Source organism: Accipiter gentilis, chromosome 8, assembly GCF_929443795.1.
Source record: "Accipiter gentilis chromosome 8, bAccGen1.1, whole genome shotgun sequence".
Taxonomy (NCBI): Eukaryota; Metazoa; Chordata; class Aves; order Accipitriformes; family Accipitridae; genus Astur; species Astur gentilis.
The window spans coordinates 36,167,946-36,182,115 of NC_064887.1; the positions used below are offsets into that span (position 1 = coordinate 36,167,946).

The 14,170-nt window shown below is 51.8% G+C and overlaps 1 protein-coding gene across 1 annotated transcript; it reads left to right on the plus strand.

The window, feature by feature from the left end:
* Positions 1-2,769: 2,769 nt before the first annotated feature.
* LOC126042339 (dimethylaniline monooxygenase [N-oxide-forming] 3-like) lies at positions 2,770-9,550 on the plus strand. Its single transcript, XM_049809326.1, has 9 exons — positions 2,770-2,805; positions 2,962-3,103; positions 4,779-4,967; positions 5,270-5,432; positions 6,896-7,038; positions 7,164-7,363; positions 7,492-7,850; positions 8,310-8,382; positions 9,211-9,550. Exons 2-9 carry the CDS (start codon positions 2,972-2,974, stop codon positions 9,548-9,550), a joined length of 1,599 nt encoding a protein of 532 aa, XP_049665283.1. The 5' UTR covers positions 2,770-2,805; positions 2,962-2,971.
* Positions 9,551-14,170: the final 4,620 nt, after the last annotated feature.

Genomic DNA, 14,170 nt, shown 5'->3' on the forward strand with positions numbered 1-14,170 from the left:
AGAGCAAATGAGAGGTGAACTTGCGCTTGTTTACTGCCTCCCTTTGTGTAATTCCAGCCGCGAATTTATTGTCCCCTCGACCAGCCGTGGCTGCCGCAGTGCTGCTGGCTGCTCCGGAGGGGTGTTTCTCATTTCACACTTCAAAGATGGTTGAACAATGTAGCTGCACATCAAAGGGCTGAGCAGAGCCCAAGGGATGCGGGAGGAGAGGATGATCGATGGCCCCACGGGAGTCACGGGCGCCCGTGGGGCGCGGGGCCCCCACCGCTCCCCAGCAGGGCCAGCGGCACCTCTGGCAAGTTTGGTTCATCCCTGGCTGCCAATGGAGTCAGGAGCCCAGCTGCAGCTCTGCGGTCGTGCCCGGTGGCATGCTCCAGCAAGATCGGAGGAGAACATGGGGACGTGCCCTTCACGAGGCCAAGGGCTGCTCCTGGCCGGCATGGCACCTGGCTGGCCCTGGGCCGATGGCTGCAGTCGAGGTGCCGCGCTGGGGTTTGTTCCCCTTCGGTACAGTGAGGGATCTTCCTCTTCCTGGCTATTTTGACTGAAATGCTCCTTGGGGAAGCATCTGGCCCTTGCTGTGGGTGTTACGCCGCATCCAGTGCTGCAGAGCCCGGTCCGGCCGAAGCATGAGCAGTGCGGCCCGTGGGCAAGCCGCTGCCCGGTCTTGCAGCCGGGGTGTGTGCCGAGCATCCCTCCGGCTGCTGCCTCAGGGAGCCTTTGCAGGCAGCAAAGGAATCAAAACTGGAGGCTATTTCACTCTCCGCTTTGCTGCTACTACCAGCGGGAGCGTTGAGAGTGGCTGCAGAGGGACTGGCTGTGGTGGCCAGTGACCCCTGCCTACCACCTGCACCAGCCTCCGGTTAATGAATACACGTGTCTCGGTGCAGCAGCCAGCAGCCCTGATGGCAGCCAGGACAAACAGAGCTGCAATCACATGAGCCGTGCAGGGGGCTGGGGTCACGGTGCACACCAAGGCAAATGGTGCCATCGGCCTCTCGTGGCTCCTGTCACTGCAGGTTGTCCCCAGCAGCATTCCCGTTGTCATGCTGTGACCCCTCCGAACATCACTGGAAACCACCTCCAGCCTCAGCCGTGCTGCTGGTGCGAGGCAGCTTCAGGCTGGAAAGCGGCAGGTTTTTGTAGGTGAGACTGCTTTTTCCCAGCTGTTCTTGCTCTTTTGGAAGTTAGGAGCCCTCTTCTGCTCTTGCTTTCCTGTAGCATATGATTAAAAGTCAAACAGGAGTTAGCAGGTGTTGGGCAGAACTACCTCTAGTGCCATTAGAAATGTTGAAGCTTTTGATTATTTCCACCCCCACCATCCCCCCACCCAGGGATTTTTGAACACCTTAACTTTTCTTCCTTTCTCTGCCTTCCCACACCTGCAGTTCTCCTTCCCTTTGTTTTTACTTTTTAGAGAGGGAGGAAAAAAATGTTCACAATTTTTTTTCTTTTTCTTTTTCTTTTTCTTTTTTTTTTTTTTTTTGAGGAAAATGGCAGCTGGGAAATGATGAGCCAAGAGGTCCAGGGCTTTTTCCTCTTTCCAGCACTTGACAACTGTGTCACTTCAGGTAAATGATTGACTCTTCCTGCACCTTTGTTCCCCTCCTTCTGCCTTGGGTTGACCTTTCCTATCCCCACGCCAGGGCCAGGAGCAGGCATGCTCTCTCAGTGTGCATCGCTCCTGGGTGTAGTTTTCTGACAAATGTTTTAATTCATAGAAGTCCTCCTCCAGATCATGTCCTGCAGGAGACAATCCATACTTCCTCTAGGCTGGGAATCCATAAAGCCAGCTTGGCAGTTTATTTGTATTCAGTCAACTTAACCATGACTCCAAAGCTGATCCCTTGGAAAGTCCAACCAACTTGGCAGAGAGTGGAAAAATTAGCAATTTCATTCTTTTTCAGTTTGGTTGTTCAATCATTTTTTTCTGGCATTCTCTGCTCTATTTTATTTCAAGTCAATTTAGCATTAATTAACAGTCCAGCTTAGACAGCTTTAGAAGCTCCAGCAACTCTCACACAGGCATACTCCCAGCCGAACAGTTGTCCCCAGGGACCTGACTAGCAGGCAGGGGTTTGATGGATGAACTCACACAATGAGACTTAGATGAAGAGTGCAGAGATGGACTGGGATTTGCAAACAGACTCCTCTGCACTTGCCTGTGCTTTGTCCTCCCCTGCAGATGTCCTCTGAAACACGCTTACCCCATTTATTAGAAGCGGGGAAAGCAGTCAAGTGCTTTGAACAGGAACCTGCCTGATGCTGGGGTGGCTTGTCCTTGGGGTGGCACTGCCAGCTGCCCTCTTTGCAGGGGAATAACTGCAGTGCTGGGGTGGAATGGTGGGGCGAGGTCGGGCAGCCTGGTCCTACCTGCTGTTCTTGATGACATAGGCATCGCCGTGCCATTTTGGAGAGGTGTGTGTGTGTGCACGCGTATGAGAGATGCTGCTCGTCCCATGGGCCAGAGGTGGCTGCCACTGCTCAGTGACCCCGGGCTCCATCTTGCAATAATTTCAGTCCAACACTTTATTTCCTAATTTAGGAGCTCTGTGCCCACAGCTCCTCCTCATGTTACAACTCCAGGCTTGCTAAAGTCCAAAAAGCACAAGTCACTCATTGAAACAACCCCTTGGCGCTGGCCCTGCCTCCTGCGCAATGCTGCATAAAAGAGCTTTGCTTTTCCAGGGGAGCTCCTCCCGAGCCACCGGTCGTCTCCCTGAGAGAGCCCCTGGGTACCAGGAAAAGCTCTTCCACCCTGCCCAAAACTCTTACGCACGTTCCTTGGGGCTGCACGGGAAGCAGGTGAGCAAGGATCAGCAAGAAACCTCCCGGGTTACTTAAGGAGCTGGGGGAGTTGTGCTGGGGAGGGGGTGCCCTGCGGGAGCTGGGGGCTGCAGACCCACCTCGGCCAGCGTGCCTGGCCCGTCTCCGCTCCACCACAGCCACGTTCTCCTGCAGGCAGGGCGGCATGGTGCGGCGTGTGGCGGTGGTGGGCGCAGGCGTCAGTGGGCTGGCGGCCATCAAGTGCTGCCTGGAAGAAGGGCTGGAGCCCACCTGCTTCGAGCAGAGCGAGGACGTCGGGGGGCTCTGGCGCTACACGGTGAGTGGCTTTGGGTGCCTGGTTTCAGAGCTGGCTGGGGAAACCTCCACCCGCTTGCTGTGCTCTGATGGCTGCATGTGGGAGGGCTTGAGTGGTTCAATACAGGTCCCCAGGTTCCCTGCCTCACCCTGGGGACAGCCTAGCCATCCCCTGAGTCGCTGAGCCACCTGCTTCAGCCAAGCCAAGTCCCCTCTGAAACGCCATCCTTGCTCCTTTAGGGACAGAGGGAATCAACAGCTTCTCTGCAGCCAAGGGGTTGCAAACCCCTCAGGGCTCTCGCTGGTACACAGGGTAGCCCTCAGCATGCTTTTATGTAGCGGCCGTGTACCACGGAGCCGAAGAGGAGCCCAAATGAATAATCAGAGCATTGGACTCGGAGCCATCTTGTGCCGCTTTCCTGCCGGCAAGCTGGGGCTGAGGGGACAGTTTGGGGTATGATCACAGCTGCAGGAGCAGCTTGGGGTGCCATTAGGGAAAGGAATTGGGCCTGTGCAAGTTGAACCCCGGGGCAGAGGGGGAGGGCAGAAAGCTTGTTCTGGATGATCTGAAATGTTTGATTTATCTCAAAACATGGACCACATGTTTTCTGACTTTTCTGGGGAAGGCTCCACAAATTCCTGCAGAAAGTTGAGCAATACTTTTTGATATTAAGGATGGAGAATTTCAGAAATGAATATCACCATTGAGGGGAAAAGTCAAAATCGCTTCAGCTCCTTATCTGGCTTGGTTAGGGTTTTTTTTCTTTTATTAGAAAATGGTAATCTTTCGGCCACCTCAGATATGGATTTTCCAGTGCAGAAACCTGCATTTTCCCTAGCTCTGTGCTGGCATCAAAGCCATCAGGAAAGGGAAATGCATTACCTGTGTTTTGTGCTCTTAAGTGCCTAGTGTCAGGGCAGACATAGCAAGTGGCCCCCCCAATGGGGACAGGACAGCGTAGGGCTGGCCATTTTGGGCAGGACTGGACCAGGCCAGCCTGGGCCCCATTGATTGCACAGTGGTCTTGTGGATTTCAGCAGATCCCTCACGTCCTGCCCTTCTAGATGTCAGCGGGACACTGGCCAGCTGGCACGTGTGCTGCTAGCGGTAGGCACAAGCCTTCATCTGTGTCTCTGGCCAGACCTGCCCTGCAGTTGCATAAAGCATGGGCAGCCGAGCCACAGCACCAAAGCAAACGCACCTGGCTGGGCTTCTGCCTTTGTGCAATTGCCAAGACCGTGTACACAAAAGAGTGATGACTGGGAGTGCCCGTGGGATTTTGGAAGCTCTACAGGCAGACCAGCAGGAAGTTGGGCACTGGGAGGTCCCATCTTACTTGTCGCCTGTGATATTTTGTATGTGTCCATGAGCGTGAGTGTAGCTGTGTCACAGCCAACCTCCTGAGGCTTTCTGGATGTGCAGTGGAGAGGCTCTGGCATGGTCCTCCCACAGCGCTCCCTTCCCCTGAGGTTTCCACTTTCCCTGGCAGATGCACATGTAACTAGCTCCTAAATGCCTTGGGTGATGCAAACCCTCCTCCCAGCCTGCTAGGACACTTCTGTGCTCGTAGAGAGTTATTTGGTTATTTTGCTTGATGGCTTTGCCGGTTTTCTCTGGCTCCAGCCTGGAGGAGTTGGTGCAGGGCTCCAGGTCACGTCTCCCTTCATGGGACTCATCCACGTTCTTCTCCCTCCAGGACCAGGCAGAGGAAGGCAGAGCCAGCATCTACCGCACTGTCTTCACCAACTCCTGCAAAGAGATGATGTGTTACTCTGACTTCCCCTTCCCTGACGACCACCCCAACTACATGCACAACGCCAGGCTCCAGCACTACATCTGCAAGTATGCTGAGCACTTTGACCTCCTCCGGCACATACAGTTCAAGGTAAAAAGCCTGGAGTGGAGAGGGGCAGTGAGTAGTGGGGGGACCTGGGCTGGAGGGACATCACGTCTGTGTCTGGGTTTCCCAAATCTTGGGAGAAAATATTCTGGGGAAAAAACCTCCTGGTTTTGTTAAAGCAGGTCTCATCAGCTCCCCTCTCTGCACCCTCCCCAGAGCTGCCGGCATGAAATCGCAGGGGCAAATATCCCCAGGGCTCCCCGGGACCTCTGAATTCCACTGGCTCCCTAAACCTCTTGGTCTGCTTTGCAGACACCCACGGATCTCTTTCTTTTGTTTCCTTTAAGACCCTGGTCACCAAGGTTAAAAAACGCCCTGACTTTTCTGTGATGGGGCAATGGGAGGTGGTGACCCAGAGAGACGGGAAGGAAGAGACAGCAGTTTTTGATGCTGTTATGGTTTGCTCTGGGCATCATGTCTACCCAAACCTCCCCCTCGACGATTTTCCAGGTAAGCTCTGTGTGTGGAATTCATCCCCTGGGACAAAGCAGGGCAAATCTATCACAGTGTTCTTCCCTAGAAAAAAAACCTTTTTAGCATTAAAAGGAAAGCAATATTTGGGGGGATGGGGGGCCATTCAGGAAATCAAAACCTGTATTTTTAAGAAAAAAGACTCAGTATCCAAACTATATCAAAGCAGGGGCAATGTTAATCTTTCCCAGAAAAAAAATACTTCAGGCTGTTTCCTTTAACAGAAGTTTTTTTCATAAAAGGATTTTGTAAAATAATTTATTTTTTTTTGCATTTTCCCACGATTTCTAGTACAAATGTCATGCACATTACCTAACAGCCTTTGCCTCTGTCATGGTTTAACCCCTGCTGACAACTAAGCCCCACACAGCTGCTTGCTCACTCCTCCCTCGGTGGGATGGGGGAGAGAATTGGAAGAGTAAAAGTGAGAAGACTCGTGGGTTGAGATACAGACAGTTTAACAGGTAAAGCAAAAGCTGTGCATGCAAGCGAAGCAAATCAAGGAATTCATTCACTACTTCCCATGGGCAGGCATGTTCAGCCATCTCCAGGAAAGCAGGGCTCCATCACATGTAACTTACTTGGGAAGACAAACGCCATCACTCTGAATGTCCCCACTTCCTCCTTCTTCCCCCAGCTTTACACGCTGACCGTGATGTCATATAGTCTGGAATATCCCTTTGGTCAGCTCAGGTCAGCTGTCCTGGCTGTGTCCCCTCCCAAATTCTTGTGCACCCCCAGCTTACTTGCTGGTGGGGTGGGATGAGAAGCAGAAAAGGCCTTGACTCTGTATAAGCACTGCTCAGCAGTAACGAAAACATCCCCCTGTTATCAACACTCTTTTCAGCACAAATCCAAGACACAGCCCCATACTAGCTACTATGAAGAAAATTAACTCTATCCCAACCCAAGCCAGCACATTCTCTCTGTGTACAGGCACATTATTGGGAAAAAACTTTCTCTCTGGCAAGAAAAATTTGGTGCTGGGGGTCTGTTTGGAGGACACAGGCTTGAAGCATCAGCTGGTCAGGAAAACTGCCCTCAGGTCCTTTGCCATCTTCTCTTTTTTAAATGAAAGCTGCTTCCCTGTTGCTCACTACCACAAGGGTGTACAGCCACACCAAGGGGATGGAGTGTGGCTGTCCAGGCACCTTGGGGCGATGTTGGGGTTGCAGCGGTACCCTTTTGGGGTACAGAAATACCATGAAAAGGTATCCTGTGCTTGCACACCATTTCTGTTTAAATATTGAATGAAGCGAGACAGATCTCATCTGACTATGGGTTTGCAGCATCCCTCTGTATACAGGAGACGTATACTACTGTGAGAAATGCTCTGGTGGATGCTCCAGCAGCATCTGTGGGAAGGGGAGATGCCAAAGCCAGCACAGCCTCTCCCCTTCATTCCTGTGGTGAATTACGACCCTTTCTGTTCTCCTCCCCAGGAATACATAAGTTTAAAGGCTGCTACTTCCACAGCCGAGAGTACAAGGAACCAGAGAAGTTCAGAGGGAAGAAAGTGCTGGTGATAGGCTTGGGCAACTCGGGCAGTGACATTGCTGTGGAGCTCAGTGCCGTGGCATCACAGGTACGGGGACCTGCACCAGAGTCCTTGGGGAAGGGGGCGTCCCCATTTGCTTGAGCATGTGCCACAGCCCTGGGGACTCACAGCCATCACGGAGGTGGCTCACCCCTACCTGGCCATCCCCCCAGGTCTACCTGAGCTCCCGAAGTGGGTCCTGGGTGATGAGCCGCGTCTGGGACAACGGCTACCCCTGGGACATGCTGGTCATCACTCGTTTCCGGACCTGGCTGGGGAACATCCTCCCCAGGGCGATCAGTGACTGGCTGTACGTGAGAGGCATGAACCGGTTCTTCAAGCACGAGAACTTCGGCCTCATGCCACTGAACAGGTATGCGTGGGGCCATCCATCCCAAACCCCCTGGGGGTGCTGGTTCTAGAATGGGGCTGGACCATGCCTATCCTGGGCTGGCAGCAGGAGCCACCTCTGTGACAGCCCCACCACCTTTGCCCTTGCAGAACTTCCCGCAAGGAGCCAGTGTTCAATGATGACCTCCCGAGTCGCATCGCCTGTGGCGTGGTGGTGATTAAGCCAAACGTGAAGGAGTTCAGAGAAACGTCCGTCTTGTTCCAAGATGGGACTGTGCAGGATGATGTCGATGCGGTAGTCTTTGCCACTGGTTACAGTTACGCTTACCCGTTCATGGAGGATGATTCCATCATCAAAAGCAGGGACAATCAGGTCACCCTCTACAAAGGCATCCTCCCTCCTCGGCTGGAGAAGCCAACCATGGCAGTCATTGGGCTAGTCCAGTCCCTTGGACCCATCATCCCAACAGCAGACCTCCAGTGCCGCTGGGCAATCAAGGTGTTTCAGGGTAGGTGGACGAGCTTGTGCTGGGCAAAGGTCTGTTTTCTGTCAATGGGAAGTAGTGTTTCCCAGCAGCAACGTGCATGTTCAAACCAAAAATCAGGGCCAGTGCCCGAGTGCTCAAGAACACAAAGGAGTTTGGCCAGAAATACCAATAATGGGATCCCCATGTGGATGGGGTAGCTTGCACCATGGGAGCAGGTCACTTCTTAGCCCACTGCGGATGGCAACGTGGTGGGGCTGCCTCGGGGAGAAGAGCCTCTTGGGCATCACTACATACCTTAAAGGACAGGAGAGCCAGTGTTGTCACATCCTCAACACCCAAGCTTGGCCCAAGCCCAGATCTTGACACCAAAGGGAAGAGAGGCACCCAAGAGCTCATCTGATCCCTGCAAACCCCACCTGCTGCAGGAGGGATCTCCTGGGCATCATGTCCCTTTGCTGATACTCTTCTTCCTCTTTTAAGGGCAATGCACGCTCCCCCCGGTCAGTGAGATGATGGATGACATTGATGAGAAGATGGGGAAGAAGCTCAAGTGGTAAGTGCAGCTCATGGGTCTCCCTGTGCTGGCAGAAGAGGCCTGCCATCATCTCAGCCCCAAGTGGGATGGATGAGGGTGCTGGGTGAGCTGCTGTGGGGGCACTTTGTGAGCAAGGGACAGGCAGCTCCATCCAAGCAGGGTCCTTTGAAAAGCCCTGTTTGAATCTCAGATGAATTAACCTCCAGGCGGCCCCTCTGCAATGAGGAACCCCCAACAGCTCAGTGGATATGTTTTCACCAGCTCCATGGAGGCCTGAATCAGGCAAGTTTGGGTGGAAAATTCATGATGGAAATATTTCCTGTCTAAAAATGCTCATTTGCCATCACTGAGCGTTATCAGGATGAAAAAGCATTTCTCATTCGCACAGAATCAGGGTGAGGCTCCAGCAGAAATAGAACATTTCCATCATTATTCTTCAAAGTGACCCTTTTTTTGTTTCATAAGGTCCATGAAAGTGTCTTGCTTTCCCCTCTCTGAGTCTAACTGATATTATAGTGAAGCAATACTTTAAAAATAGGAGTATAACCAGTGAAAGCTGAACCTGGCCCAAGCTATGTTTTCTTTTGTTTTTAGAAACCGTTGCATTGTAGGAAGTTTCAAAACGCAATGTTTTCTTGTGAGCCAGATTCCTCCACTAACAGGAGCAATGATGCATGTCCCCTGGAGCTGTGCCCCCCAGCCAGCTCTGCTCCCCAGCTTTGGCAGGGGAGAGCAGGGGACAGACTCTGCCCAAACTGTGCTTAAAGGGAAAAAAAAAAAAAAAATTAAAAAGCAAAGGGAAAAACCGAAAGCAATCCCTCTTTTCCCCTCCTCTCTCCCCGGAAGGTATGGGAACAGCACCACGCTGCAGACGGATTATATCACTTACATGGACGAGCTGGCCTCGGCCATCGGTGTGAAGCCCAACGTGCTGAAGCTCCTGCTGACGGACCCGCGGCTGGCCCTGGAGGTCTTCTTTGGCCCCTGCAGCCCCTACCAGTTTCGGCTGATGGGCCCAGGGAAGTGGAGCGGGGCCAGAAAGGCCATCCTCACCCAGTGGGACCGAACGCTGCGGGCCACTCAGACGCGCATCACCCCCGCTGTCCCCACCACCTTCCCCTGCCTAGCTATGCTAGGGGTGCTCTTCCTCCTCCTCCTCCTCCTCCTTGCTGCCCTTTACTGCTAGGGATCCCCGGGGGGATGGGGAGGGATGCAGGAGTACAGAGTGTGGTACATGCATGGGATGTTTTCTCCTGCTGGGCAATGTGTGCTGCTGCCCTGCTCATTAACCTGAAAATAAGTCATCAAGGGATCCCTGAAAACCGGCATTGATAAATCAGATGTGATCTCCGTGCCTGGTAAAATTGGGAGGTTTCTCAGCTGGGGCTATGAAAGAGTGTAAGTGCCAGCCCCAGTAAGTAACATTGGTTATTTTGTCCCTCTACATGTATTCAAATAGTGGTGCATTGCTACATGTCTTTAAATTTCCCTGTCTACTGTCTCTTTTTCTGGTGGAAAACTGGAGTCAACATGTTTGGTTTTTCAAGAAAGTTTTCGGTGTAGAGCTTGTGTACTGGCTAAAACCAGCTTGACTGAATTGGCCCTTTCGAAAAATAATTTTCATAACAAGTAAAGAAAAACATCCACATTTTTTTCCAGTGGGGAAAGATGCCCAAATGAAAAAAATAATCAGATTAAAATATGGAGAGGAATACTCTGGTATATAAACAGCCCACCGGCTCTCGGAACAACATCTGGACTTCACTGGAACATGTGAGCATCTGAAAGCTGAGATGAACTGTGTCTGCCAGCCAAAATGCCCTGTCCTGCTGGGGCTGTGTAACCCAGCACCACTCTGAGCTGCTTCGCTTCATGCTGGGCATCACTGTCCCTGCAGCAACAGCTTGGATGGGCACCTGTGTCCCTCTCTGTGGCCACCCCCAATGCTTGTCCAGGGGTGACAGGGATGTGCCATCTGCCCAATTGCCCATCCCGAGGTGGGGAACAAAGCCTCCATGGTCCACCCTCACCTGAGCAAGTGGGGAGGAGCTGGACTGATCCTGGTGAGCTGCTGAACTTCTGATGTGGCCAGACCATGTGGGCTTTTTCTTTGCATCCATCTGCCGAGAGTGGAACCAGCCCGTGGTGTAATTTCGGTGCTCCCCGGGAAGCACTCTGCCTGCAGGCATCTTGGCTTTTCTCCTCCATACAGCAATAAGTATAGCTTTGCAAAATGCTCTGTGGTTTTATGAAATACACCATGTAAATGCAAAATAATATCATTACCGTGAGCTCTAGCCCTGGAAACGAGACTAGAGGATGCTTGCCATTCCCTTTTCAGTGCCTCTACCCAAGTGCTCTGTTAACATGCTGCTTCTTACCAGGAGATGAAGAGGTTTGCCTGCTCTTATTTCTTCCAGTCCAAATGATGTGTACCTGTGGTGGGAAGCAACCCCTTCCTATGATTGTGATCCAATTCAAAACACCACAGATGCACCATCTATCTGAAACATGAATAAAAATATAGTGGCATCATCTGATTAGTTTTTAAAATTCTTTTGCAATTAACAAGCTGTGCGTGGTGTATCACTGTGATTTTTCTTTCTAGCTGATAATGGCAGCCTTATTAACCAGCTAGGACACAGCTGTGGTCAGGAATGTCGCTGCTTGCCTTGTGCTGAGCTTGTGGGGTGCTGGCAGAAGCCACATCGAATGCAATGGGGGCTGGGAGCCCTTGCCTTTTGGAAGCCAAAGTACCACGTTATGTGAAAGAAAGGGCAGTGGGGAGAAGAGGCAGCAGTTGGTGGTGGTGCTGGGAACTGTGGGATGCACAGGGGATGTGTTGGGGTGCCAATGGGGCGAGCAGAGAAGATGTCACAGAATGAATGAAGACGGTTTTTGGGGTGCTGGCAGGGTGGGGCCTCTTCCCCAGGTGCGGTCAATGAATTAATGTGGGCCATCCTGTCAGAAGGGCTCTCTGGTACTGGCTTACATCTGCAAAATGGGTTGAATGACCTTATCATTATCTGACATGAGGTCACAGCCCGTGCCTGTGCTGCTGAGAGCACTCTGGCTGTAACGCTTTTCCCTGGGCAGATTGCAGGGCGTTACTGCTGGCCAGAGTATCACGGCGAAGTTACACCTAGCTGCTATTTCTGAATTCCTCTGTTTTGCAGCTATTCCTCATGTGTGCAAACCCACCCTGGGACCAAAATACTAAACCCAACAGCATCTCTCCAAACAAAGGCGCCGCAGGATAGTCCTTTGCAAAGCAGAGACGTGTGTCCTATGATTCCATTCACACTAGCTTCCACCTTTCTGGGCTGTTTGAACAATTAATTATTTTACACATGCAGAATCAGTAAACGCCCATGATACTTTCACCTATCACCGGTTTGCTCCAAAAAGCCAGAATTTTAGCCAGAGCTTCATGACATTACTACTGCTGGATGCCTTGGAGATGCCAGTACCGAGGTCAGCTGCTGGGTGAAGATCAAGTGATTCTGCACAGTGTCCTGCAGACCAAACACCACGGCAATTATTTTTGCTTTGCTGGAGCAAGTGCTCCACCTAGCAAGGACCAGTTTGCCAGCCCAGCCTCCCTCCCAGGGCCCAGAGCTTGCTGAAACGGTGGGAGGCAACAGCATTGGTGCCGGGGGGTGTCTGCTCCCCATGAACCATGCCACTGGGGCCAGGCTCTCTGTCCCTGTGTGGGTCAGTAAATGCTTGCTTCTCAGAAATCCCCCACTAATTAAGGGGAATGAGCCAGGAGGGCCCTAGCTGACCCGTTACTCACAGCTGGCCTGGCTATTTTAGGGCAAGTGAGGATAGGAAACACAACTGAGCACCCAGCTCTGCCTCTTCCGTGTCAGCATCACACAGCATGCGGGGACCTACGTATTGATGCATTTGCTATGGTTTCCTTTCAGACTACAGTCATCAGGATAAAAAAAAACAAATGCCAGGATTTCTCAACCACCTGCCAGTGGGTTTTTTGTCACCGAAACTAATGGGAAAGAGGAACTGGCCATTTTTGGTGCTGTGATGGCTGGTGTTGGTCGCCATATACATCCATATGTCCTGTTGGAGTCCATCCAAGGTAAAAGCTGTTTATAGAGTACTGCTAGAAGCACATGTCTAGGAGCAGGGTTAACAAGCTGCATATGTACCAGATGGGGAAGTTATTTGCAGAATAATACCAACCGAGCAGCTGTAAGGTGGGAAGCTGGGGAGGTGGCTGACCTGTCCCCAGCCAGGGCTGCTGGTGCCTGGGACCCAGCTTATGGCCTGCTGGAAGGGCTGAACCCAAATCCTTCAGCCTGTCTTTGGCTGGAAGCAAATGGAGGTTTGCTATGAAGCTGGAAAGACACTGTCCTGCATGGTCTGGGGAAAAACAGAGGAACAGCCCAAATGCTCAGCCAGCATCGTCCCCTTCCAATACCTTGGTGCTGCATCCAACACCATAGGGCTACAGCAGCTGTACTTGGCCGTTGACACAAATGCTGCGTGACACGAGATAGATGATTCACCGCTATTGGATTATTCCTCCCTTATGCCTTACAAAACAAGACTTGGACCTTTGAAAATATATCACAGCTGTTTATGCTTGTGTTTCTGGTTTCACTGGTAAAGCCCAGAACTGACGATATTCCTGGAGACCGTGCGGCTGTTACTGGGAGCCAGTGCAGGAGGCAGGCGATGCAGACCCATGGTCCCTAGATGGGTTACTATGCTGCTCACACGCTTCTCCAGAAAAGTCCACCTGTCTTGAAGGGGAGACTGGGAAAAGAGACCGCTGGAGCTTCTTTCAACCAGATAAATCCCTGCTGCAGCCCATTGTTGGAGATGCCGGCAAAATCCCACCCAGTGGGCAGGGCAGGGGGTGCCACCCGGGTTTACTGCAAAAAGGCTGTTCATAATCCCAGCTTTTTTCCATGCATGTCCCTGCCATTTTGCAGCAGCAGTGCTGTGCAAGTCCTGTGCGTGGCGTTGGGAAACGGGGTGCTGGGAGATGGTTTCTGAGCTTGGGGTCTTTATCTGGGGGAGAGGAGGGCAGTGGGGGTGGGGAGTCGTGTGTTTCTGAGCTGGTCCCATCACCATGTGATGCTGCATTTTGCAGGAGAGTTGTCAGGGAGGAACACATGTTCCCAGCTCACCTCCTCTAGCTATCTTTAATGTCTGCCAAATAATGTGGCTCTTTTGCAATACTTAGCAAAGGGCGGCTCCCATTTCTGCTGTCTCAGCAGCAGCAAGGCAACGTTTCAATAGTTTTTACAGGCCATTTACATGCTTTCCTGAAAACTTACATTTACTGCATTCATTCACTTCTTTACTGAAGTGATATCATAGCTCTTTTTTTTTTTTTCAAGGACTGATGTTTTTCCCGTGAACTGTCTAAGCTCAGGCAAAGGTTACTCTGTAATGCAGTGGTCCTGAAGCAAGCAATGAAACAGACCCCTGAGTTCAGCCCTGGCTTCACCCACATTTCCTCAGTCTCCTGACCCAATATATATAATCTGCCATGTCACCACCACCAAAGTCTGGATCCCAGCACCCTCGGATTTTATGCTGTACCCAAAGTTTTGCTGAATATTGCAGTTCAAGACTCCTGGACCTCTGGACACTTCTTCCATCTCTTCTCTTTGCAGATATTGAGAAGTTTAAGGGCCAATATTCCCCAAGACCCCAGAGGGATTCGAAGGGAAGACCATTTTGGCATTTAGTCTGGGGAATTTGGGGTTGGACATGGTGGTGGGTTCTTCCCAGCTGTCAAGGAGAAGGTGGACCTCTCCAGCGCAGACGGAAC